The sequence below is a fragment of the Salminus brasiliensis genome, chromosome 6, assembly GCF_030463535.1.
Source record: "Salminus brasiliensis chromosome 6, fSalBra1.hap2, whole genome shotgun sequence".
NCBI classification, from domain to species: Eukaryota; Metazoa; Chordata; class Actinopteri; order Characiformes; family Bryconidae; genus Salminus; species Salminus brasiliensis.
This window is the reverse complement of record NC_132883.1, coordinates 41,693,607-41,719,740: the sequence shown is the minus strand read 5'-3', so window position 1 is coordinate 41,719,740 and position 26,134 is coordinate 41,693,607. Positions and strand designations below refer to the sequence as shown.

Sequence of the window (26,134 nt, the reverse complement as noted above, 5' to 3'; positions counted from 1 at the left end):
ATGCTGGCACAGGCATGAAAAGGCACATATACAGCTTGTCTAGTCCCTGTAGAGAAGTACTGCCAATAGAATAGGACTCTCTGGAGCAGATGAATAAACATGAACCTATTGGCACCATGCTGCCTGATGCCAGGCGTTTGCTAGAGGCGGGGTATAAAGCTCCCCAGCAGCATTGAGCTGTGGAGTAGTGGGAGAGCTGGGTTCTCTGGAATGATGGTTGGTGCTCCTTCCAAAACTTTTGGGATGAGTTGGGGATGAGACGGGGTTGTGATCATCCAACGTCCTGACCTCACTAATGCTAATGAAAGATTGTAATGGGTTCTGGGGGGTTTTATTGGCTAGAACTGGGCTCCCTAACGCTTATAATATCCATGGGGTGCTAAATGTATGCCTAGGGTTAAGTTCCTCAGCTCTAATCAGCGTTTAAGAAGCTAGGTTCTGTTTTACTGTAGAATAAGAGCCTTCTTTTCTGCCCATGCCGTGTATTTCTGAATGTCCAGAACCTGGTTTTACTCACATTTCTTTACTCAGAATAAGAAGAAGTGTGACATTATTTTCATGACTTTTCCAGGCCTTAGGCCACTGTCCAAGCTTACGATCCACAGCAGGTTTGCAGCAATAACGGCCGACGGCTAATCTAACGATGAGGTGGATAACTGAGTGAGTGATGCAGTGATTGTTCCTCTGTAATTCCAGGCTAATCATTTCATCTCTCTCCAGAGAGGATTACAAATCAAAATGTGTCATTAAATGTCATTTATTTCTAATGAGCAAAATTCTTTTAGCACAGAGGTCCTGCCGCGGGACCCTGTCACAGCAAATGATACCCTGGTCTATGCAGCAGATCGAAATGATCACTGAGGAGTTTTTTTCCATCCATCTCTCTTTTTTTTTGGTAACTTTGGAAACATGCTTAAACAGCCTGGAGAAAAATAGCTACGTGTTGTAAAGCGTGCTGCTTGGGCGAGGAGGTAGAGTTGGTTTATCGGTAAGTGTTTAAAGTGTGTTTTTTTTACCACCCTATTTCAGTCCTGGCCAATTCCACCTACCATCATGTGATGCTTACCAGAGCTGCAAGGCTGAAGGTTAGCATGTGCTTCTTCTCATGGAGTCTCATGAAAAGCTACCATATCTTGTTTAAACTGCTGCTAATGCAGAATCACTGGACAGCTCAACACGCTTGGAGGAGAACATTAACGGTCAATTCTGTTACTCTGTTGCTTTGCTGTGAAATTTACAAGGCACGATTACGCAGCAAGTTATTTTTCCCCCTCGATACAATCCAGGTTTCCTAATCCTGAGTGATCAGTGATCAGCCCATACCAAACTGATAATCCAGCTGTTCAGATCAGATGCGATGTTCTACTGATTAATCCGTTCAATAAATCCCTTTATTTTAGTATCAGTTTCTATAATCAGACATTCATTAAAATGACTGTTTTATAGTGTTTAATATCTTATAATCCAGTCGGAGTCTCCACCCTGACCAATCAGCTCCCAGCTCCTTTACAACACTGCAGTCTAATCACTTCCTGTGTGAAGGTGTGTAGTGGTAAACACTCTGGACTGGTATCTGTGGTTGTTGGTCTACTGGTGTGTAATAGCTGGTTTATAGTGGGTGAATGTGCTGTGTGTGTGATTATGGTTTTTATAGCATGTGTGTGTGTGTATTAGCATTAGCGTTAGCCTCCACTCGGTTCTGAATGGGCTCTTCAGTGCTGGTTTAAACACAGAGAAAGGCGAGCGAGCGAGCGGTTCTGCGGTTCTCCCGCTGGTAAAACAGAGCGTTTCAGTGAGAGTTTTATAAAAGGTCAGATATTATGGTCTGTTTTTTCAGGTTTTTCTGAGAACGTCCACACTCCTGCTGCAGCAGCCGGCTGGGCTATATTGTGCATTGATGGCTCCTGGAGGCCAGCAGATGGTGCTCGGAAACACTGTAGTAAAAACAAAGACTCAGAACTGGATTAGGATTAAAATAGCCAATATCCAATCCATTCAAACATGCCTGGATTAGCCCCGATCCCGATCCACTGGATCATTCTTGCCACCCCTAGGCACAGTGTCTACTCTTCACTCAGTGAAACCACTGAAATGTGATCAAATAGAACTTAATCTTAACTGGGCGGAGGGGCAATTTTAGCGAAACCTTTCCAAATGTCTGAAAGCTTTTCTGTTTCACCTCCAGATGCAAAGCAGTTCAGTTGGAGGTGCTGGAGGTAATGGTGAGGACTGAGCAGAGCTGAAAGCAGCATTATGCAAGAACAACAGGGCCATGGATTCCAGGAGCACTCAGTAGTATTCTACAGGTTTTCTGCCATTATTCTGACCCAACCTGGACCAAGACCAGCACTACAGTTCCAGCCTAGTTCTCCCAATAAAAAGTAAACACTGTCACATATATTCTGATTGACTGATCACGGCAAGTAAGGCAAGTGTTTTTGGGTTTAATAATTAGGATGTTGTTTTTATGTCCAATTAATTTGAACCATCTCTCTCTCACTCCCTCTCTCTCTCTCTCTCTCTCTCTCTCTCTCTCAGTATTAGCTTATGTGGAAAATATTTGCATTCTCTGGTTGTGTGGGCATGCAAAGGCAAAGCCCCTTTTTTTTACCACAGCATCTCCACATCTGGTCCAAGTTGTAAGTTTCAGAGCTTGCGTCATGACTTTATTTACTGGCAAGAGACTCAATCTGACAGTATCAAATACTACTCTCTTAAAAATCTCTTAAATGAGACAGTGGCTCTATAAACAACCGCGACCATTAAAATAACTATTTAGACGCCTAAATGGTTCTCTGCCTGGTTGAAGGGATCTTTACATTGATGGAAAACTTTTTTTTTTGCGGATGGTTCTTAAAATATACCTACCCTCAATCTCTGTGGATCACCCCCCCCCTCTCAGCACATTTGAAACATGCGCTTCAGGGGGTGGATAACAAGTGTGTGGAGGCGGGGCTTAGTGAGGCCATCAATGGGAGAGTCAGCATTGAGGAGGTTGCCACCCTCCGCAATGTAACAGAGGAGAAATTGAGCTGAACTGAGGTGGAATTTTTATGATCATGAACGAGTCCAACTACACTTTTTCAGTAATATACAGTATCTTTTTAACTTGGTGTCTTGTTTCTTTGGAATAGGGATCTACAGAGGCTCTAGTATAGAGGCTCTAGTATGATGACCCCAGAACCGCAGCGGCTAACTGGCATCTGAAGTTTTGCATCAGTTTGTGGATGTCGTCATTTTTAGATAAGGAACTCTAGGTCATTTCTTATAATTACAAGTATTAGAAGATACCCATGATCTACCCCAAAAATGCATGAGCATGTCATTTGTCATGATAACCTACCGTCGTGTTGTTTCCTTGTGGCTGCAGTTTCCTTAACCGCTTAAGCCCTATGTTAATAATTCAGCTATTAATCGTGGAGTGTGGAGTCCCACAGGGTTCTATCTTAGGGTTAATAAAATTACAACAGCAATGAAGTGTGGGCTTACATACAGAGATGTGGGCCGTGTATGTGGGCCGTGTATAGACCCTGTGATGACATTTTAGGATTGTTGAAGGTTGTAGTCTGTACTGTTGGACTGAATTTGCTAGGACAGTCTGATGTCTGAAATGGCTGATTTCTAAGTGATCCGAGATCTTTTCAAATCGATTCCCAGACTCATCTGGTAATAACACTCACATTACCAGGCTCCTTCAAAATCCCCCTAAAATGATATTCAATTCATCTGCAGCTGATGTGTTGGACCTGGTTCTAATCTAATGTTGTTGAGTGATGACTGAACAAATTATTGTGCATTTAATTTTAATATTACTTTTTAATAATATATAACAATGTTTCTGAACCCTGGTCCTGGAGGCACCCTGGCCTGTACATTTTAGTACATGTTTAGACTCTCAGCTTCAACACACTCCCTGCAACTCTGAAAGGGCTTGTTAATGAGCTGGTAAAGTTGAAAAACCTCCAGAAATCTCCAAAAACTTTCAATGGAACTCAACGTGCAGCGATTTTATTACTTTTAAGATATTTAAGTGACTCTGGAGCATTTCTATTGGTCCATTCATCATGAAATTCTGACTCAATGTAAAGAACAACTGCCAGACTCGCACTGAGCCAAATATTCAAGATGTCTGAAGCAGAACAGTTGTTTTATTGTTATTATATAACAGTCAACCAAACTACAGAAACAAAAAAAAATATGATGTCTTACCGAGCTTTCCTCTATCGGAGGTGGCGGGGGCTCACGGATGATCTAGAGAAAGAGAGAGAGACAGAAAGTGGTAAGAACGGGTCAGAGATTAATGGGCTCACATGAATCCCCTCATGCTGGTCTGTCAGGCCACATGCTCTCCAGAGCCAAAGCAACGCTTCTTTTTCTCCCCCTCTTTCACCAACATGTCAGAAAGCCCGAGTAATGCGTTCAATGTGGGCCAGAAAAGCAGATTACACAAAAACACATGGGCACAGAATTGCTTTCTTTCCTTCTCCCTACTTTTTTTCAGCAGTCTATTTACAAGCACGTTAGAATGACCCAGAAATCTGCTGGCCAGATCTCCTGAACTTGAAGCGGGCCGCTGGAGAGGGGGGCGGGGTGTGTGTGGGGGGAGTGTGGGGGGGTCTTGTGCGTGATTACACTCTCCATAGGCACGCGAGCACCTCGTGAGCAGTCACATGCTTGACGTCCTCCTGCTTTGTTGTTGTTTTGGAGGATTTTGGCGGGCTGGAGAGTTTCGGAGAATAAGAGGTGGTTCAGAAAAACAGAGAACATTTGAAAAACATGTCTCGGTGATATAAGCAGGTCTTGTGCCTGTTGTTTTCTACATGGAGATTCGAGGAAGGAAAGAGTGAGATTAGCAGGAACGTTCACTTCGCAGAGCGCTGTCTTCCTGCGGCGATGTAGAACGCTCTCTCTCTCTGTCAACAAAGCCTATTCTGAACATCTTGTAATAGCCTTGTGTGTTTTTCTTCAGCGTTCAAAGGTTCAGGGGGTTGGTGACTTCAGCGCTCTGGAAATAAATATGGCTGTGATAAATATGGCCATTCCTCTTGCAGAAATAGTGCACATGGTATTGTGCAAAGGTCTTTATAGAACAGCTACTTATCTGGAGTTCAGTGTCTCAAAAGATCATCTGAACCCCTTAAAGCCATTTTAGGACCTTTTTTAGTCACTTACCACTGTGAATTATTTGGCATCTATAGTAAATTACTCAGTAATGCCTAATGCCTAAACCAGTAACCACTATGAATTATTCTATGTCCATTATGAACTGTTCAGTGTCTATTATGAATAAACCAGTAACCACTATGAATTATTCTGTGTCCATTATGAACTGTTCAGTGTCTATTATAAATAAATCAGTAACCACTATGAATTATTCTTTGTCAATTATGAACTGTTTAGTGTCTATTATGAATAAACCAGTAACCACTATGAATGATTCTATGTCCATTATGAACTGTTCAGTGTCTATTATAAATAATCTTATAACCACTATGAATTAATCAGTATCTACTATGAGTTATTCACTGCACAGTATGAGTTAGTATGAGCTATTATTAGTGTCCACTATGAATTATTTAGTATCTGCCATAAATTATTCAGCATCCATTGTGAATTATTCAGTAACCACTACAAATGAATAAGTATCTATTATAAATTAACTAATAACCACTGTTGAGTGAACTGTTCAGTGTTCAGGAGTGGATAATGGGGGGTTTCTCACATACAAACAAAAATGTGACCCCCGGCTGTTTAGTAACATGAAGTCACACCCCTTCATTTACACATATCCACCTTTTCAAGCCTACGGCAGGTTAGTATGCCCTTATGCCCTTAAAACAGAGGCCATTTACATATGCAGCAGTCTTCAAGACATGGTAATTAAATTTGCCTGTGAAATTGTAAGTCAAATGGTCATGTGACATCGAATTATGACTGGTTTTGGTAGATAAACCCAAACAAACAGCATAAGCAGACCTAAACAATAAACCAGAAGAACAACGTAGGATAGAGGCCCTTCGACTGGGTGCAAACCCAGCAGCCTTCAGTCATATGGTTCCTTCTGCACATGTGCTGTAGACTGGATTTGTAGAAGTGAGCCCTTTTCTTTCCTTTAAAATGCTGCAAACAGTGCAAAGATCTATGCCCTTACTGCTCAATGTTTAATGTTTGAGCAGAAGGAGTACCTCTTTTTTCACCAGGTAGGAAATTAGTCATGCTAATAAAAGGCTCTGTTAGGCATCTGAGCCAGTGGGGCCGTGCCAGCCAAATAAATTCTCATGAATGTGAAACTGGACCCTATTTTTCTCCAAGTCAATCCAAATGCTAAAACATGCTAAAACACAGCGCGATTTCCCCTAGTAACCCTGAGAAGCTTTCCGAAACACAAAATCTGGGCAATCAAACCCCCTTGAATCTGACTGAGAGATTTGTAAGGTTGGAAAAACAGGGTTACCTTGTTAAAATAGACAGAAAGTCTTTTTCCACTTTCAGTTTCAAAGCTTGTAAAAACATTCATTTTCAATCTGTTTGCCCCAAAGACTTGAATGTGACCCAAATAAGTTCCAATAAAAATGAATGCAATCTACAAAACAAGAACTGAGCTCAGGAAAGGCTACTTTAATTAAGAAGGGTCGATGTGGGGGTGGGGGTGGGTGTAGGGGTGGTGAACTTGAACTTGCAGAGCTTGCAAATGCAGTGTGGAGATGGCCGGCAGTGTTCTCTATAGAAACTGATCACCATGGAACATGGAGAGTGTTTTGCTGGTTTGGAAAGAGCTTTGGCAATTAGACATGTGGCTTATTGCCTCTTTGGCCTTGTGTGAACCTAGCTTCAGAACGCCGAGCAAATTTCCAGGCCGTTCTACTATGGGAGAGACCGCATATCTCCCGTCATCTTATCTTTCCAGACACACATTCCTGTCTTGTATAATCCCTCGAGTGTGACCTCACTCAAAGCTGTTAGTTGGCTGAATTAGGAAAGGATCCGGAGTGAGATCTCTTGAGCTAGGTGGAGGTTAAACGGACACACGGCCCAGAGTCCAGGGTAGAGAATCTCGTCCCACGTCCACCTATGAAAATGACAACGCCGGATCATCAATAGCATTAGCTGCAGGGATAGGATACTAATAGCTGGCATATAGCTTAACCAGGTACTTTGTGATGTTTTCTCATAACACGCTAACCTATTAGCCCATTAGCTGAATTCTAATGAGGATGTTTATTTTAGTAGCACTTAGATCCCTGTTTACACCTGGGCACCATGCCACATGAGTATCGGGATTATACCTGGATATACACAGCTAAGACGCATTTCAACCAGACACAAATCCGATCCCTCAAACCACTTCAGGAGGAGGTCTGAGACCCATTTGAGCCACATGTTATAGCAGGGTAAATGCTGCCGTCTCTCCAAGACACATTCAGCAACCGGAACTCCTCCCAGTACACCCGAAACACCAGTAATAATTGCTGCTTAATGAGCAAATCTGCATTTTTCATCCCACTCAGCGATCAGATTTCAGTCTGATGAGCTGGAGACGCGTCTGATACTAGTCAGATACTAGTGCAGATCTTGAGACGACAAGGTCACCTGATGCAAATGACGAAGTGGGACGATGTCAAGATTGGTGTGGCGTAAAGGATAACACCATTACCTGCCAGTGAGCTACCATACCACGTAGGAGGCTGGGGTTTGATTCCCAGTATGGGTGACTAGGCTGCACTACACCAATTAAGAGTGATCAGGCAAGATTTCTAACACTTCACTAGCCCAGCACTGTAATACGAGTAAAAACTTCGTAAACTGGATAAGTGCATCAGCTAAATGCTATTACTGTAAGTGCAGCAACCTCTTAGATGTCCATGCTAGGCTAAAGGACACAGGAGTGATCAAGGGATGGCCGTATTTTCATTTTCATTTGAAACAAGGCTGAAATATCTCTGATTTAAGTATTCAGCTAATGGGCTGATAGGTTAGCATGTTATAAGAAAGCATCACAAAGTGCCTTTTAGTATCCTATCTCTGAAGCTAATGCTATTGATAATCCAGCAGATTATCAATTAGTGGTTGGTGTAGCATAGTGGGCACCAACCCTGCCCTCTCCATAGCAGACTAGGGTTCAATTCCAAGGCCAGGCAAGCCCACAACACTACACCAATAAAGGAGTCCCTGGGCAAGGCTCCTAACTCTACACTCGCCTCCTTGTAAGAGAGTCAGCCAAATACCATACATGTAAATGGTCAATTAATAGCTATCTGAACATGTGTAGATAAGCAAGGGAACCATCAACATCATTTATCCACCATGTAATTTAGGACTTAGCTAGCCATTTTTTTTGGTCCTCCTGCTTCTGAATTGCAAAAGCAGATTTACATTCTCTCTTGGGGTTAAGCACCCTGAGAAGTCAAAGGTGATATGGCTTTTAGGGGCACTGGGTCAATTTACACACCAGACCTGCATGGGACTAACAGACCCAGAGAAGTCTTGACAACCCGTTAAAAGGCGACTAGGGCATGAAACTGAATCCCAGATGACATCTATGGACTGCATATAACCCATGGGGACTAGAGGCGATAGACCTTGCGCCACGGTAAGCCAAAACAAACGTGGAATAAATCAGTGAAGTGTCCGGCAGCTGAGATGATTCAAGCCGAAGAAATGACCATGACCAACTGACCTGCTTTGAACGCAGAGGCATGCCTTCCCTCAGTGGAACCCCACTGTAAGCTTTCAGCATGCACAAAATGTGTTTTCCTCAAAAGAAAGCCCTGAGGTTGTCCAGATTCTGGGGTTGTTTTCACCAGCGCCTGTGAGCCTCTGTCACCTACACCACTGCACCCTTCATAAGAAATATCCAGAGCAAGCAAGGAGGTGTTCTGGTGAGGATCAGTGATCCTGGTGAGGAGTGCTGAAACCTAGGACCTTGTTTTCTCACGGCACTTTTAAGGCGACGTTGCTTTAACTCTTGGAACCCCCTGCAACCAATGGTCTTACTGGCTAGATTTTAAGGCTCATTTGGCAGGTTTATTCACTCACTGTGGCCAAGAATGGCCTACCTAGACAGGCACTACTATTACATCCCACCAACCACAAACTGTTTTATTTGTTTTATTGGTCAATTTTTTCCCTTTTTCTCTCAATTTGGTCCTAGCAATTAGCCTACCTGTTCATACCCATAGCACTAGCAATGCTCCCGACACTAGGACGGTAAGGACACATGTGAAGCCAGCCACTGCCTCTTTTCAAACTGCTGCCAATGTGGCACCGCCGGGCAGCCCAGGCACATTCAGAGCCTGATATACACTCCTCAGCTCTCCCCAGCCGGCCAACATCGCTTTAAGAGAGTGGAGAGAGCCTCCCCATCCCATCTACCCACCTGGAGAGAGCATGGCCAATTGTGCTCTCTCAGACTCCGGCCGCCGATGGCAAAGCGACATGGCTCTGGACCTTAGTGGCAGCGTATAAGAAGACTGCCGAGCCACTTGATGTTCTTTTTAAGTAAGTTTATGGACAGCATGGCAACTAATAGGCTGAGATGCCAGTTGCTTGACCACGTGCAAGTGCTCCTTTCTTCTGATGAAGGACAGCTTGGACTTATTTGGGAACGAAGGCTCCCCTCAGCCTTCTGTCTTGCACCCTGGCTAGTCTCTTTTAACATGTTCATGGGTTCACGTGTGGTTTCCCTGCTCACCCCCTCCCTAGGCCTACTGTTTACCTGACTTTCACGGTAACACTGAACATGTGTCCTACACTCACTCGCATTCTTATAATGTATGGCTTGATGTCACATCTGCTGTAGCTCGTGTCCAGTTATTCTTGTCTCTGTTATTTTTTCTGCTATCGACCAGAGGAGGATGGGTTCCCCTTTCGAGTCTTGGTTCCTCTGAAGATTTTCTTCTCTGAGAGGCTCAGACCCAGATCTCTGCAAAGCTGCTTTGACAACTTTCATTGTGAAAATTGCTATATGACTATATGGCAGAGACTTATCCTGAACTTTCCCCCGTAGACTGTCACTTTCTAGCCTTCCCAGGTCCACTGTTAATAGAGACCTGTCCAAAATATACTTCTCCATATTAAGGTTACATTCCTGTGAATGCACATTTCCTGCAGTCAAAGCCATTGCTGTACAGAAACGATTAATCTCACCAGAACTCACTGGCCATATAGGCATCAACAAGTCAGAGTCAAGTCAGAGTCAAGTCAGAGTCAATGTATCTGTGGTTAATCAAATAATGCCTGCAGTAATAATGTCTTGGACCCTACAACTAAACTACCAAGCGTTTACCTCAAAACAGTCTGCTACACTGACCGATCTTTGCTGGATCAAATGAAATGACAACATAGATAACGGAATATTACAACAGCCATGACATTTAAATTGCCTTTCCACAGCAATGTTCGATCTCCCAGTTGTTAGCTTTTCAGCACCAAGAAGACATTTGAAGAAAGATCTTACCACTGTGCAGCACAGAGGCCAGAACCACCACAGAAGAGCCAACACCAGCAGCAGCATCAGAATGAGCAGAGCAATTGCCAGGATCGTACCATCAGACTTTGAGGAAATAGAAGGTAGATTAGCATTTAAGTAGAAAGCTAACAATCCAACATGACCTCAATGTAGAAAAGCAGGGGGACAAGGCATGAAACTTTGGTCCAGATTTATTAAATGACTCAGCAGATCTACCATAGCATGAATAATGGGAATTTTTGGTTTGTTTAGGTTGATTATCATTGCAACTGCAGTTGAATAGAGAAGGTCAGATCATAACCTCAGCAAATGATCATGTGGGAGTAGCCTGTATGAGTGATAAAGAGAAGGAACTCTGAGAACTTAAGTGGCTTGAAGCTTGAAGTTCAAGTGGCTTCCTCTTTGAGCTAGAAGACCAGAGACCTCTCTGATAAGTGAAGCTAGGGCGGAGAGATATGACTGCTCTGGAGTCTAAGATAATTTTCTCGATTCTTCTGCACATCTTCTTAAATTCGCCTTTAAAGGCACCTGCATAGAAGATACATCCAGCACTGTGTGAAGAGATAATCTGAACCTAAAAAATTGAGGGCAGATTTGAGAAATTATTCATTTTCCCAATACGCATGTGGACGCATTGTTCTGGTGCTTAAAAAGGCTTTACCACAGGGTCACAAAAGCAGTGCAATGTAATGAATATAATAGTATTTCAATGGGGAGAGGCAGAAGACTGGATCTGGATAAATGGATGCACGAATCCACCAATTACAGATAAGAAGCAGATGATGGACACACAAATCCACCAGTTAGACATGGCAAAAGGCAGAGACAAGTATCTTGACCCATCTTAATAGCCTTGTAACTTTGGATGTGAGTCACGTACAATCTGGCAATTGGATGCAATGAAAATAGTGGGCTCTACAGATTCCGGGATTGTTTGAATGTTTTTTTTTTTACACGTAATTATCACAAAGATATTAATAGAAACATCTGGAAACATCAAATTTGACTTGCTGGCAAATTCATAGAGTCCAGAGGGTTAAAGGGAGGAAATAGGGTGGTGGTGGGGGGCGTCATGGGAAACTTTGTCATGGGACAGAGTGGGTAAATATGGGAATTTGTAGAATGTTACACTGGGAGCAGGTGGTGCTTCAGATGTACAGTATATTGAGAAGAAGATCACTTTGCTGCTCCATTAGAAGAAGAAGTAGAGTTGGGACTTGTATGTCTGGATGCTTTTACTTTCACTTTTTTCCCCACAATTTTTTCCTCTACCTTTTAGTCATGTCCAGTTCCCACCCACTGGCTAGGTCCACCCCCTATCACATGATGCCAGCATGTGCTTCTTTCATCACATACAAGGCAAATGCATCATTTTGATTTTGGCCACTTGTGCCACATCACTGAACCGCTCAATTTGATCACTTTTTTTCTTAGCGCTGCTTTTCTTGCATTTAATATGCAATAGCTCATTAACATAAGGAATATGATTGGCTTTTACAGTGGACGAGAAAATAAACCGGCTCACCGTGATGCACATTTCGCATGCCACATCACTGATAGCACTGCCAGTTTTACGAATCTGGGCGAGGGCGTTACCGTGGTAACAAAACCTTGTATCTGTGAAACAAGGGATTTTTAGGAGAAGGACAGACCGTCCATGACTTTAATGTTGTGAAGATTTTATATGCAGTCACTCTGGGCCATTGTACTGGTCCATTTCTCATGACATATTCATACGTCAATGGAAAAAGCAGCTGGTGTTTTCTAATGGTGACTGCAGAATCAAAAAATGAGTTACAAGGTTCTGACATGACGCGGAATGTTTAGTCACATAGTGAAAGAATATAATGACATCATGATGTCTTTCATATGAGAAGACTGTTAGTTTTGAAATGACACCCGTTACGGTACGGTTATTAAACCAGGGGCCGAGCAGACACGCAAGGAAATTCAACAGGAGACACTGCAGCACCATATGCTTGTGGGGAGCACATGGAAGCGCCTAAATTTGGCAGGTTAAAAACCCTATTGCTTTACAACTGGCACTGATTTATAAGCACTGGAAATGCCAGCAGGCCATTTATTTGTTCACTTTGTTTGTTTCTCTCAGGCTTTGGTTGGAAGCTGCTATAATCCAGGCATTCAATGAAAGCGTTGTCATAAAAGGTTTGTGTAAAGTTTTCCTATTTTATTATGAATTGTATTTTTGATTTTAATGACGATCACAGTTTCATTGCCACCTGCTTTCTGAAAGACAAAGGAACTGCTGAAAAAGTACTTACACAGCCCACAGTGGTGATGGTCACTGAGCTGGAGATGAAACTAAGGCCTTCATTCATGCTCACATAAAGGGAAGCCGCCCTACAGCACACAGGGATTAAGTAAAAACAGGGTCCAGGGCTCCAAGACATTTAACAACAGTGGGACCCTTTTTGGTTAGAAGTCCTTTCATAAAACCTAAAGTAAACTAAACAACATCACTTACGTCCCTTCTTCTCGAAGTACTGGTGCAGGACAAAGCAGATACGTGTCTTCAACTACCAGCGGCTTCACCACTAGAAAAGAAGAGAGGCTCCCGTTACGACCTTTCGCACAGTGCACAGTGTTCACTTGAAAACATTACACTTGATCAGACCGATTCCACAATAAATCCCACATCTAAAAAGCTGGATGCCCAAAAATGTCTGCTGTTGTTGTTGCTTTTGAAAGGGATGTAGATATTCCACCTAATATCCATGATGGAAAACTGATTCCTTCAGTTTCGTAGCCCAAAGGCCCGGCTGTTTGCTCTGGCCGGAGTCTGACATACCGCAGCTCTGAGGAAACCGACACGTCGCCTGCATGCATCTCTGAGAGATCGGACTGGATGAGGAGGTCCAGGGAGGAGAGGAGAGAAGAGAAGGAGCTGTCGGGCGTTAGGAGACTCCATGCTCCGGAGAGCCAAACCATCGCTTGGGCCAAGACAAACCCAGTGACATATCGGATTCTTGAATTTATCCCTTCCATCATACATCTCTGCTGGGTCAACCCGGGAGATGGTGGAGGATCTGGGGTGTGAGGAGCGACTCCCTAAGGGCATACTTGTGCAGACAATAGTCTCCGGAACCTTTGCATTTATTGGAAACGGTTCCAAGCCAAGACCCAAGAGAGGTCAGCTTGCTTCTGATGCAGCGCCAGAAGTATATGCATGCTGGTGGAATGTCTTGGTAGTATGTCGCTGGGTTTTATTGGATTGTTTACCCATGCCATGGGAGTGAGTGTCCTATTTTTCTGCTAAGTGAAGACATGTGCTTAGAGTTTAGCCTTGGGAAATAGATTACTGAGAATCACTGACAATGCAGATTTCCTCGCAGTCTTCGGAGTGGGTGGCTGAGCTCGTTAGGGTATGAAATCATGTTATGCGTTATGTAAGCTATTGTTATTTGTGTTGCATAAAAAACAATTATAATATAATATAATGTATATATATATAATATAACTCAATGCCCAGCACTTTATTTTAAAGCATTGCTCCAATGAGCTGGCGTGGACAACTAACTTTATAGAGCAATTTTCCCAACAATGTTAGGCCCCGCCCATGCATATCCTCCTGTACACCAATGCAGGCGTTTCACCAAAATGAACCCGTACTGGGCTGGCATGTTCATGTGAGTGTTTCCAGGTCATTCTGGTCTTCTCATGTCAATGTTAGAAAACACTGCTGGTCTGGGTAAGATTTTTAAAGACTTGGTCTGGACTCCATGTGACTTGATATGTCCCAGTTTTGGGCCTTGACTTAGTCTCGGCTCTAACAGTCTTGACTACAACACTCTTAGGAAGACCATCACATCCATCACCACTCGGGGGTGGGTGGAATGCGGTTAGTTGCCAACACTTAGCATTGATGTACTTGACAGCTTTGCTTCTCCAGGAGCAGCAATCTCCTTCCTTCAGCTGGTAAACACATGTAGCAACACATGGCTCCTTTCCGCGGAGACCCTTTAATCCTGAAGGTGGGAGGTATTAATAGGGAAGGAAGGAGAAGACAACAACCAACCAGAAGGAGGTAATGATTCCGCGGGTCACAGCTACTCGAGGATGGCCTAATTTTGTCTGGAACTACTTAGAGTGTCATTACCCCTTTTCTGCAGAAGACCCCCTTCAGTGTCTACAGTAGACAAGAGTAAACAAACAATCTGCCCTTGCACATAGGCCTCTAGTACGTTCTCTGTGGTTCTGAGAGGGGTAGGGGTGGTCTGGCCCCCCCAAATTGCTTTCATATCAAGAGCCTGGTCTTTTTCTTTTTTGCTTGCTGGGGGATTCTGGCCTTTAATTGGGCACAAAAATTAACATGGTGTCTCATCTGAAGTGACCTGCTTTCATCCAGGCAACGCCTGAGGTAGTAGGAAGCCAGAGACAGTCGGGCGCCAAAGCTGGTAGCAGTTTGCAATGTAGTACAGTGAGATTGGAGGCAGATGACTGGACTTTGATCTTGAAAGGTCCAGTCCAGAAATGGAATTACAACTGTTCAACTGCTCCGAGGCATATTGTTCTCAAAGGGTCAGTGCATATGAACTGGCTAGTGCAATCTCTCTTATCCCATTAGACTGATGTGAGACGGAATGTGGAGGGCTGAGGGGAGGGAACCAGACTACGGCTGCCATAATTACCATAATCTATTAAAAAATTAATAGACTCTAAAACAGGTTCTCAATGAATCTGCTTAGTTAGTAGTTTGTTGATCGAATCTGCTGCTTGCCATCAGCAGCCAGAGGCCAAAAGAGCACAATTGGCCTTGCTCTCTCAGGGTTGTTGGAATTGTCCTTCCAAATAGGGTAAAAGCCACGTTTAACAGACTTTCCACAAGGGGGAGCCTTTAATTTACTTCATTGTTCATCTTTGAAAGGGAGGAAACTTACACCTCACAACTGGATGTATGTTTGTACTGGCAAATATCAATAATAAGAGGTAAAACCACATTTCTGAGGTTATAAATTACACCTATATGAAGAAGAAGTGAATACGAAGTACAGTTATTTGTTTACCTCGAATTTCAGAGAGCTAACCGGCTAACTGAATATTCCAATGATATTAAATGAAGGCTTTACTTAAGGATTTACTGTAAAACTGTGATATGCAAGGTCCATAATCTGCCACTTGAATGTCTGTTACAAGCTTCAAGCTTCAAAGTGTGGGAAGTAAGTGGAAGTAAATGGTGCCAAAGTGACACTAAAATTCCCATAAAAAAATTAGTAGAATTTTGCCTTATCGTAGCTATTGTAGCTGTGGTAATCAGACTACTTCCAAAGTGACCTTTTCTGCTGTATACAAGGTTTTCTCTTTAGAAAATAGCCCACTATTTTTGACATGCTGCTGCCTCAGGAGCTACAGCATATTGAGGCTCAAGGCTTTCGATAAAACTGCATGTAGGATCAGCTTGGATTTGCCTGAAGGCCACTGCTTGTGTGGCAACAGCTATCCCTTATATATCTCGCTACTGGCACAGATCCATGCTATAAAACCCCCAAATGCACCTTTTGAAAACTTAGAGGTTCATTCTCAGAGACCGAACAGAGTTGGCACTCATTCGATAGGAGCTGTAGATTTATTCTGTACTGGAAAGACTAGCAAAGTAAAGCGTGCTTGGAACCATGGGACCATAGAACCACTGGGCCATCCACATAGTAACTGCCCAACCAAGTCAGAAAGACGTGTTATGTTAGCCTGGGTTATTTAAGCTTGTTTAGTGTAGGTTTTCAAGCTCAATCAAATCGTTTATATTCATGAGACCGTTTGTAGAGTACAGCCTAAAGGCTAGTTCTTGTTAGTGATGTTGTTAGCTGTTCGTGCTACTCGGCTTACTTACTTCTGGTGAGCGTGTCGTTAATTCTGAAGCTGCACAGAACTTTGTCCACATTCCTGGCATGGAGGAACCCGTTTCCTCTCACAACGACCTGGAACGATTCTGTGGGTGAAGAACATATACATAATAAGTCCTTAAGGAACTCTATATAGAACAATGGCAAAGGAAAGAACTGTTTGTGTGGCTAAATAGTTATTTAAGTGATTTTTTACATTGGTGGAAATGGGAAAGGTCCAAAAACCCATTTCAATACTGTGTAGAAACCTTTTTATTTATAGAACGACAACGATCGATCCAATAGTCAGCATTAAGAGACTGGGATTATGGGGTTGGGATTGGGGGCTAATAAACCTAGATGACGGTCAGTGTATAATTCTGTTTGTTGAATGGTACTGTATGGGGAAGGTCCAAACCAGGTCAGAACAGTGAATCTAAAGACAGAAGGTCAAACTGCTTATGATGATGAACTGATAAGACGGATATATGTGAATAAGCCCTTTTCCGATTGGTCATTCTGTACTATGCCTCATTTAAAAAGCACTCCAGGCTGAAACTTTCCTTATAACTTCATCTTGAGCAGACGGAGCTAAACTGTAGGTGGATATATGCACTTCAACCTGAACAATCCCAACGTTGTTTAACAAGGTCATGGTCTACACGGTCCAGCAATTTAAAAAAAAAGAAACGCAACGAATGAGGTTTGTAGCTTCACCCATAAGAATCACAACAAATCTAGTACAGCCAAGGTCAGAGATCACCAACCCAACCGACTACGCAGATCTAGTTTTGGACTGAAATGAAGAAAAATCTACCACCATACTGATCCTAATCTTGCATCGATTGACGACCATCTCAGTTCCTCTCCAATGTCCCTGTGTTTAAGTCTTCTGAAATCTGATGTGACTCTACGCCTTAAAATATAGCTCTCAAGTTCGAAAAGACGCTCTTTGAGGGTTGTTCTGACCGCTGACCGGTCTTCCCGACATGACTCTTTTAAGTGCCGACCACCGATTCATGAGGGTCACTTTTTACTGCACAGCCTGTAAAGAGCTAATCCCATAAATCCACTCAGTGCATTCCTAAACAAACCGCTCACATTCACTGAAGCATTCATTGTCTTTGTGAACCAGCAACACAGGGCTCTTATTTATGCCTGCATTGACAGAAAAGTCACTTATCCCTTGAGTTAGTGGGCGATTCAGAGTGTTTGATGGAGGTTCTCACTGTCCATGCTTAGCCAGATCAATAGGTGTTGGGCACTTAGATATTATTGGGCACTTATATATGGATACATATGAGATATTTATGAAAACACTCACCTCCGGCACAGATACTGGACGGTTCTGCTGCAAGGATCTCTATGCAAGATCTCCTTAATATCTAATGGGAACAGAAATCACAGTGTAAGGACGTGGAGTGGTGTTAGCCACATTTTGAGCTAGTCAGTTAGTGGAGCTACCATGATTTTACGCTAGTCCAGTAGTGGAGCTAGCATAGTACAGGGCTAGTCCGTTCATGAAAAGAGACAGATTTTGTGGACTAGCGACTGGAACTAAGATTTTGTCTATTAATGGAGTCTGAATGATTTTAAGGCTATCAATGGAGCTAGCATACTTTAAGCGAGCCCAATGGTGGAGCTAGCATAGGATTGGGCTATGTTTCAAATCATGTTTAGCAGGATTTTGAGTTAGTATTTGTGGAACTAGCTCCAAAAGTGGAGCTAGCATAACACTGGGCTGGTCTGTTAATGATAATAGCTGGATTTGGTGGAGCTAGCTAATGGAGCTAGCATGATTTTCTCTATTAATTCAGTCAGAATGATTTTAAGGTTATCAATGGAGGTAGCATGATTATGAGTGAGCCCAATGGTGAAGCTAGTTGGACCCATATTTTATTATTTTTTATTTTTATTTTGAGCTAGTTGTGTTGTGGTACTAGCTACAATGATTTTGAGCTAGTCCGGTTGTGGAGCTAGCATAGGACTGGGCTAGGCCTTTAGTGGAAACAGTAGGATTTTGCTTTTAGAGCTAGCATGATTTTGAGATTCTCTACAGTGGAGTTAGCATAAGGCTTATGGCTATCAGTTGAGCTAGCATGATGAGGTGATTTGAGCTAGTCCAATAGTAGAGTTAGCATAGTACTGGGCTAGGCCTTTAATGGAAAAGCCGGAGTTTGAGGTAGTTTGTTTGTGGAGCTTGCTGGTGGAGCTAGCATGAGTTTAAACTAGTCTATTTATGTAGTTATCATGAGTGTGAGAAAGTTAATAGCTTCCATTAGGACCTTGACGTCAGGCTGTCCCCAGCTTAGCATGATTTGCATTGACTACACAGAACTTCAGTGATCTTCACTGGTCACATAGCTCACGTGAAGTGAAGTACGTCTAAGCATCTGCCATTTGGTAACTGACCCTTCACTGTGGTGTCAGTGCTTCCCTGCCAGCATACAATCCATCTTGGGGTGTCTTCTTTGCTGGACTCTTCAACTCTGGCCCTCATATGCATTGGAAAGCCTTTGTTTGGACTACCACCTACTGTATGTGTGGGTCTAAGGTTCTTTCGTTCTGTACATCTACTTTCCTTCTCGTTTCCTCCTGTAGTCCAGCGAAATGTGCACTCAGTGCCCTAAGACCCCGCTGATTTACAGCCCTCTGTCATTCTCTTGGGTTCGGGCCAAGCGATTTCAGCATGAAGTTAATTGGCAACAGATGCCGTCCGGCTGCAGCAACTTCAGTCTCTGCTCTAGGAACAGTCAACTATTGGCCCAAGCAGACAAGTCTTCACCCAAAGAACGCCTCCTTTATTTCCTCTCTTAGCTCCCTACCTCCTCCCTAACGTTAGACGAATTGTTCAACATAAATGAATACCTATGAATGCAACAAGAAAGGACCGAGTGAACGTGCTTTGATGCGGACTGGGTGGACTCCAGCACACTGCGGGATCAAATGTGGTCAGGGCGAGCGCACAGCAGGCCCTTTTCAAAAATCTCGGACTGGTGTGAGGCCGGCTTCCTGACCCGACCCGAATATTCCAGTTTGTTATTCTTTATTTCTGTGCTTCTTCCTGTTTCATTTTTCATTAATAATATTTAAATGAAGGCCTGAATGCTTGAACCCTACAGTGAAGGGGGGCTGGGAACTTATGCTTAGGGCATGCTGGCATGGTTCGGATCACTTGTCCACAATGAGTGAAGGGTCAATGCAAGAGTATTCTGACTGATCACTTTTTATACTGATGGGAATGGTCTTGGCCAGGATGACAATGACCCATCCAGAGGGCACGAGGGGTGACTGAATGGTTAGCAAGTATGAAAGTAATGTAAATCTTATGCTCTGGCCTTTGCAGTTTGATTTTGGGGCAACGTGGTGGACACACCAGTTGATGGGACGGATATGTATCCGTCCAGTGATAAAAGTTCTAGTCAAGGTGAGATCTGGAAGACCAAGAAAACTCTTGGCTGCCAAGGACCCATAGGAAGCCATCAGCAGCCAGAGTCAGAGAGAGCATAATTCGCCTTGCTTGCTCAGGGGGTGGGTTGATGGCACTTCCTTCCCAGATCGGGAAGGAGGAGTGTGATGTTGGTCAGTACAGTACAGTCACTAAGACTGAGATGTGCGAATCTTGTATTTGACCCTTATCCCACCTGCATTAGGAACAGTGTGTTGGCAGCCAATCTCTGCATAGAAACTCTTACCGAATCAATGACGCTCTGTAAAGCCTCGAATCCATCATTCACTGGGAAGACATGATCTTTGCTGTCTGCAATATTGGCAAGCTGTGATGAGATTATGAGAGATATACAGTTTGTTAATCCATCAGTCTTCCGATTTCTTTTTCGTGCTTTTTATTAACCATGTGCAGCAAAGCAACAAGCACTCATACCTGTGTTTCATTGAAGTCTTTCACTCCTACACAGTAGACAGAGGCCCCTAGGCTGCGGGAGCGATTGGCCTAGCAAAGAATACACAAATGAAAACAAAAGCAAATCAGACGCTGAATCTAAAAATGCCATGGAGTTTGTGTTACAGGCATAATACTGTGTCTCAAAGTTCTCATTTTGTAGTGGCCAAAACATTAAGTCTTCATTTCTGAGACCCTCAGTCACCGGCAATCTTCCATTCCTGCTGCAAAACCAAAAATGTAAGACTTATATAACGGCATATTGGTCAGGTAGATACAGCCTACTTAAGCCTACACTCATCTACAATGTTCAGATACCAGTGTTAGCAAGACCTCTTCTATCTCAATCATTGTTCCTCACAATAAAAACAACCTCAAAATGACCTCTTCTCTCCCACAGACAACTCCCTGGACTTCATGTTAGTTTATACTAGGGATGTCCCGATCCAGGCATTTTTATTGGGTCAGGTATCTGCTTCTAAGGTTCCGATCTATTTCCGATCCTGTATCTGGTGTCCGTTGGGAGCCATTAATAGACATGATCCTCATCTGCTGCAGACGAACCCTAGACAGAGTTCATTTGTGACGTTATTATGGTGGCCCAACCCAAAAGAGCTTAATTTGAATTGATTTGAGAAGTGCGGCGACGTTTCCAGTTAGCAGCAAAAACTAAAGCTAAAGTTGGCTTCTAATGCTAACTCTCCATTCCACCTTAAATAGTGCCGCAGTTACAGGGTGTACATTTCAACAGCAGAGCGTAACTGCTGCGTTATTTAAGGTGGAACGGAAAGTTCAGGGAGGAGGAGAACTTTAGCTAAGCGTTAGCTCAGAGTCTCGCTGTAAATGCTGTGATGCAGCAACAGCAGACGGCCACAGAGCAGCAGGTAAAGAGTGTGTTGGCTAATCTGTTAGCTAATAATAAGAAAACACCAAGTGCCAAAAACACCCAGTTTGGTTGTAGTTGTGCTCCTTCCATTACATAGAGGAGCTAGAACTGTAGTTGCTTCACTTTTGAGAGACTCTACACTGTGCATGCTGGCTAATATTTTTAATCGCTTGAACAATGGATGGACCAAACGTCTTCAGGGATCAAAAACAGAATAATTGGCCTTGTCATTTCAATCATTTTTAGAGGAGACTGTAGCTGCAATTGTCAGATAATTCCCCAAATGCCAGTATGAGGAGGTCCATCCTAGGATCCATTTTTCTGGTCTACTGTGCAAATGTGCCATGACTGACCCACTTTCTCAGTGCAAACTAGGCAGAGGGGAGGAGAGTACACTCTTGACCCTCAACTCAAAAAGACAGAGAGAGAGATCAAAGCTTAGCTTGGTGATGGATGAGAAGTTTGGTGGTGTTTTAATGTGTGCCAAGGTGAGCAGTGTGCCTGATTTATCCTAGTTTCTCCACCTACTTTCCTTTTCTCCATGTGCGTCTGTTTACTTGCTGGGCCGGAGTCTCTGCTTTCCTTTAACTCTCAATGAACCACATGTTTTGACACACGTTGAACTCATTACCTGAAGCTTGTTACAGGTAGGTGGGGAAAAGGGGCCTTTAAAGGTAGACCATATGACTTTCCATGCCAGCATGAAAGTGTGAAAGTGACCTCACTGTTTTCTCCCTATGCTCTTTGTGCCTACCTCTCGCTCAGCATAGTAGAAGAGATCCTCATGCAGTTCTCCATCTGTGAGGGCGATGATGACACTAGCTGTGCGGTAACCTGTTCAGAGCCACAAAGCAGACTTTTTTAAGAAGAGCGTCCCACATGTGGACACTGACACATACATTTTGCTGGCATTTTGACAACAAATAATAGATGGAAATCAAGCCAGTTCTAATGCTAATGTTAGTAATGTAGTACACAAGTCTGGTGGTCTTTGAGCTCTGAGAGTCTGGACTTTTTCTTCAACAGTATTTGTACTTGGACTTTTCTTGTACACAGTAGTATTTGTAATCAGACTTGTCTTGGGCTCAATAGTATTTATACTTGGACTTAGTAGTATTTTTACTTTAAAATGTCCCATATTCTGTAGTATTCAGACTTAGACTTCAGACAGTATTTGTTTTCAGACTTGGTTTTAACATTATTTAAACTTGGACATGTCTTAGGCTGATTCTTACTTGGCAGTCTTTGTACTCTGACTTGTCTTGGACTCAATGGTATTCATGCCCAGACTGGATTGATAGTGTTTGTACTCAGGTTGAACCTTTGGACTTGAGGGTCTCAGACTCGGACTTGTCTTGGATTCAACAGTATTTATACTTGATCTTGGTGGTATTTCTACTTTAAAATGTCCCATACTCAGTTGTATTCAGACTTGTCTTTGACTTGACAGTATTCATACTTGGACCCAGTAGTATTTGTTTTCAGACTTGGCTTGGATTTAACAGTATTTGTACTTCAACTTGGACTTAACCGGCTTGGACTTAACCATATTTAAATTGGGACGTGTCTCAGGCCCATTCATACTTGACAGTCTTTGTACTCTGACTTGTCTTGGACTCAGTGGTATTTATGCCCGGACTGGTTTGATAGTGTTTGTACTCAGATTGTACTTTGGACTTGATAGTATATGAACTTTGATCAGTCTCTGACTTCAACAGTATTTATACCTGGGCTTGACTAGCAGTTAATAGTATTTGTACCTGGACCTGTCTTGGGCTCAATAGTATTTATACTTATATGCTGTCCCATATTCTGTAGTATTCAGACTTGTCTTTGACTTGACAGTATTCATACTTGGACCCAATAGTATTTGTTTTCAGACTTGGATTTAACAGTATTTAAACTTGGACGTGTCTTAGGCCCATTCTTACTTGATATTCTATGTACTCTGACTGGTCTTGGACTCAGTGGTATTTATACTTGGACTTATTATTATTAGTATTTCTACTTTGAAATGTCCCAAACTCAGTAGTATTCAGACTTTGTCAGTCTCTGACTTGACAGTATTCATACTTGAACCTGTCAATACAGAATGCTTAATCAAATGTAATTCCTTACATAACTATATAAATCATTACAGCTATAAAATGTAATTAATAAACTAAAAAAATGGAAATAATTACAAGGTGTTGGGTGATATTTACATGGTGAACATGTGAACATACCCTCAGAGTTCCCGTAGTAAATCTGTTCACTCGCCTAGAAGACAAATGAAGTGAAAGTCAGTGTACTGTAGACTGTACTGTGATTAATTCTGTCAACAAGCAAGGAACTAGTGCTAGCTTGGCTGTGAAAGCCATCGAGAGAAATCACTAATGACATCTCTGGGCAAAAGGCCATGAATATGTCATCTATTCTGGATACATGAATGAGCCAAGATGGCTACTATCACTGACTCACCCTTTGAATGCCCTCATGCATGAATGTGTCTCCTCCTGGCTGAACTCTCTTGAGCTCCTCCAGACCTTTGCGAATTTTTTCTCTGTCGAAAACAGAAACACAGTGAAGTGTTTTAACTGCTCTCCATATCAAAAAGTCATCCCAATACAGCATCACAATTAAACATAAGTAGCAAATGACATTGTATAGTGATCCTCAACCCTCTTTTATTGTCATAATAAGGAACAGTGTGAATGACATATCAGCAGAATTCATATAGAGCTGTGGAAAAGTCAGAGACCCCCTTTCTTAAAGAAAAAAAGATTTCGCCATACAGAGGAAATTAGAGACCATTATGGCTTCAGATTCAGAAAACATCTACAGGTGTTTCTGTCCATCCTTCCACTGGGAGAGGACAACTTAACCCTTTAAACCCCAGGTTAATAATTCAGTTATTAATCCTAAAGCGAAAACTACCGTATAGGCGCTTAGCTTATCGTATTTTGTGGAGTCCCACAGGGGTCTATTTTAGGGCCTATGAAATTATAAAAGTTGGGCTAACATAGAGAGTTTAAAGGGTTTAGGGGGTTAACACTGTGGGTCTGAAAGGACGTGGAGCTGATGGAGAAGAAGTTCTCACTGAGAAAAGCAAACAGAGAGTAAAGGAGAATAAACTGTTGATGTTCTTTGAACAATGGATTGACCACTCCAGACCCCAACACCATTGAATGTGTTTGGGATGATTTTTGGATGGGGAAACCTTCCCATGGGGGTGGTCTTGAGCAGCTGGTTTTGGCTTTACAGAGTGAGTGTTTTGGAGTCTCCAAAAGCTTAGATCTAAGCACAGTGTTCAGGTTGTTACTCTGAGCAGAGTCTGGCTTTGTGTACTCCAGTCGGTTGGAAAATTCATTTGAGCCCCAATAGCCACGTCGGCAGGGCTCGGCTAAATGTAGAGCTTTTCCTTGTAAAATAATTTGATTTGGGGGGAAAAGTTAAAAACATAAAATTGATTTATTGAGTGTGGCCTATTAGCTGGTTTGGAAGCCAGCTAGACACTGGATGCAATCAGATATCGTGATATCACCTTTACTGGAACAACCTCTGTCTTTCATAATGCACCTTTAATTCTTTACTTAAAACAGATTAGGCAGCTATTAAGAGAGGCCGCTGCTAGCACCTATTAGAAGTAACGACTTCTAGCTGCTGTTGGCACTGGAATTAGCAAGGCAGATGGTCCGGAAATCAGGCATGTATGAATTTGGAAAGAAGGAAGACAGTAAACATCCCACACTTCTCCCAGACACATGGAAAAGCCTTGCTCACAGAGATTATTGCCATATCCAAGTCACAAAAGTGACCATTTTTGCAAAGCTGGGAAACACATGTTGCCTTGGACAGACTGATTTAAGTCTTGGAGACGATGGCGACGTCAAGGGAAGGCCTGGAGCAGTTGTTGCGTTCTGTCCGGTACTGTATGGGTCGTTAACTTATGCCAAATCAGACTCAGGGTGTTCAGCCCAGATGGAATCATAGATTATCACAGGAAGTGTAAAATGTGCGATGATTAGACTTTGCCATGAGAAACCTCTAATCTATATCACTGGATACTACCTGTTGTCAGTGTTAGAGGTTTTAAGGTCCATCAAGGCTGTGATTTAACATGGAAGCATCAGTTGCATTCATAACATCTTTATTGTTGGATACGCTGGATTTTTTCCCCCAGTCTTACATTTAAATCAAGTTACACATTTTGTTTAATGAGTGTAGAGTTAAGAGTCTTGCCCAATGACTGAATTATTGGTGTAGTGTGGTGTGCCTGCCCAGCTGGGCCCAGCTGAACCCTAGTTTGCCATGGGAGATGCGTTGTCCCTACATTATACCAACAGTTCTCTTGTTCAGACACAAGGATTTTTGACTCGTAACAATAGTGGAACTATTTCTGGTACTATATAGAACCATTTTAAACATGGTAAAAAGCAGGAGGAACCCCTAGACAGTCTACACTGGCTGGTAACTTTCCCAACCATCTAGGGGTCCTTGTGGACCAGCATAGCACCATAGAGAAGAACCATGTAACCAGGTAAAGAAACTTGAGTTGTCATACACTCAAAAAAAAAAAGGTTCCAAGTAAAGGTAATGGTTCTACTGTATACAGAACTATTACAACACAAAGATGGTTCTATATAGAACTTTTTTTTAAATGTATCCTACACACTCACCTGTCCTCAGTTAGCCACATGAGAATCCTGCCCTCAGTGGAGAACACGATGAAGGACATTCGTAGCTGTGGACTGAGATGAACAAACAAATGATCAAGTGACTTCAACTGATATTAACGTACTGCAGTGCACAGAAAAAACTGCTGACTTGCTGAATTAAAAAAGACAAATTTGTATATTCGCTAGCATATATTTGGTGCTTGTGCTCCAATGCTAATGTAGCTAACAAGTAATAAATTATTGTCAACAAATAGCAGCATTAGCACTAAGAATTTAAGGGGCTGTCACAACATTAACAAAGCAAAACTCTGCCTGACCAGGACGTTTCAGAGTACCCTCATTCTGACTGGTTAGAGGGGTCGTTAGACCCCCATTCTTGTCTGT

At 42.7% G+C, this 26,134-nt stretch overlaps 1 protein-coding gene across 1 annotated transcript in view; it reads right to left on the bottom strand.

Moving 5' to 3' along the window:
• Positions 1-26,134, bottom strand: part of antxr1a (ANTXR cell adhesion molecule 1a) — a 56,611-nt gene that overhangs the window by 19,418 nt on the left and 11,059 nt on the right. The window contains exons 3-14 of the mRNA XM_072682442.1: positions 25,751-25,822; positions 23,553-23,634; positions 23,318-23,351; positions 21,847-21,926; positions 20,189-20,257; positions 20,001-20,081; positions 17,630-17,690; positions 16,314-16,412; positions 12,954-13,023; positions 12,751-12,829; positions 10,457-10,552; positions 4,210-4,251 (exon numbers count right to left, since the gene is read on the bottom strand). Coding sequence (XP_072538543.1) covers positions 4,210-4,251; positions 10,457-10,552; positions 12,751-12,829; positions 12,954-13,023; positions 16,314-16,412; positions 17,630-17,690; positions 20,001-20,081; positions 20,189-20,257; positions 21,847-21,926; positions 23,318-23,351; positions 23,553-23,634; positions 25,751-25,822 — 865 coding nt within the window. The remainder of the gene's footprint in view (positions 1-4,209; positions 4,252-10,456; positions 10,553-12,750; positions 12,830-12,953; positions 13,024-16,313; positions 16,413-17,629; positions 17,691-20,000; positions 20,082-20,188; positions 20,258-21,846; positions 21,927-23,317; positions 23,352-23,552; positions 23,635-25,750; positions 25,823-26,134) is intronic.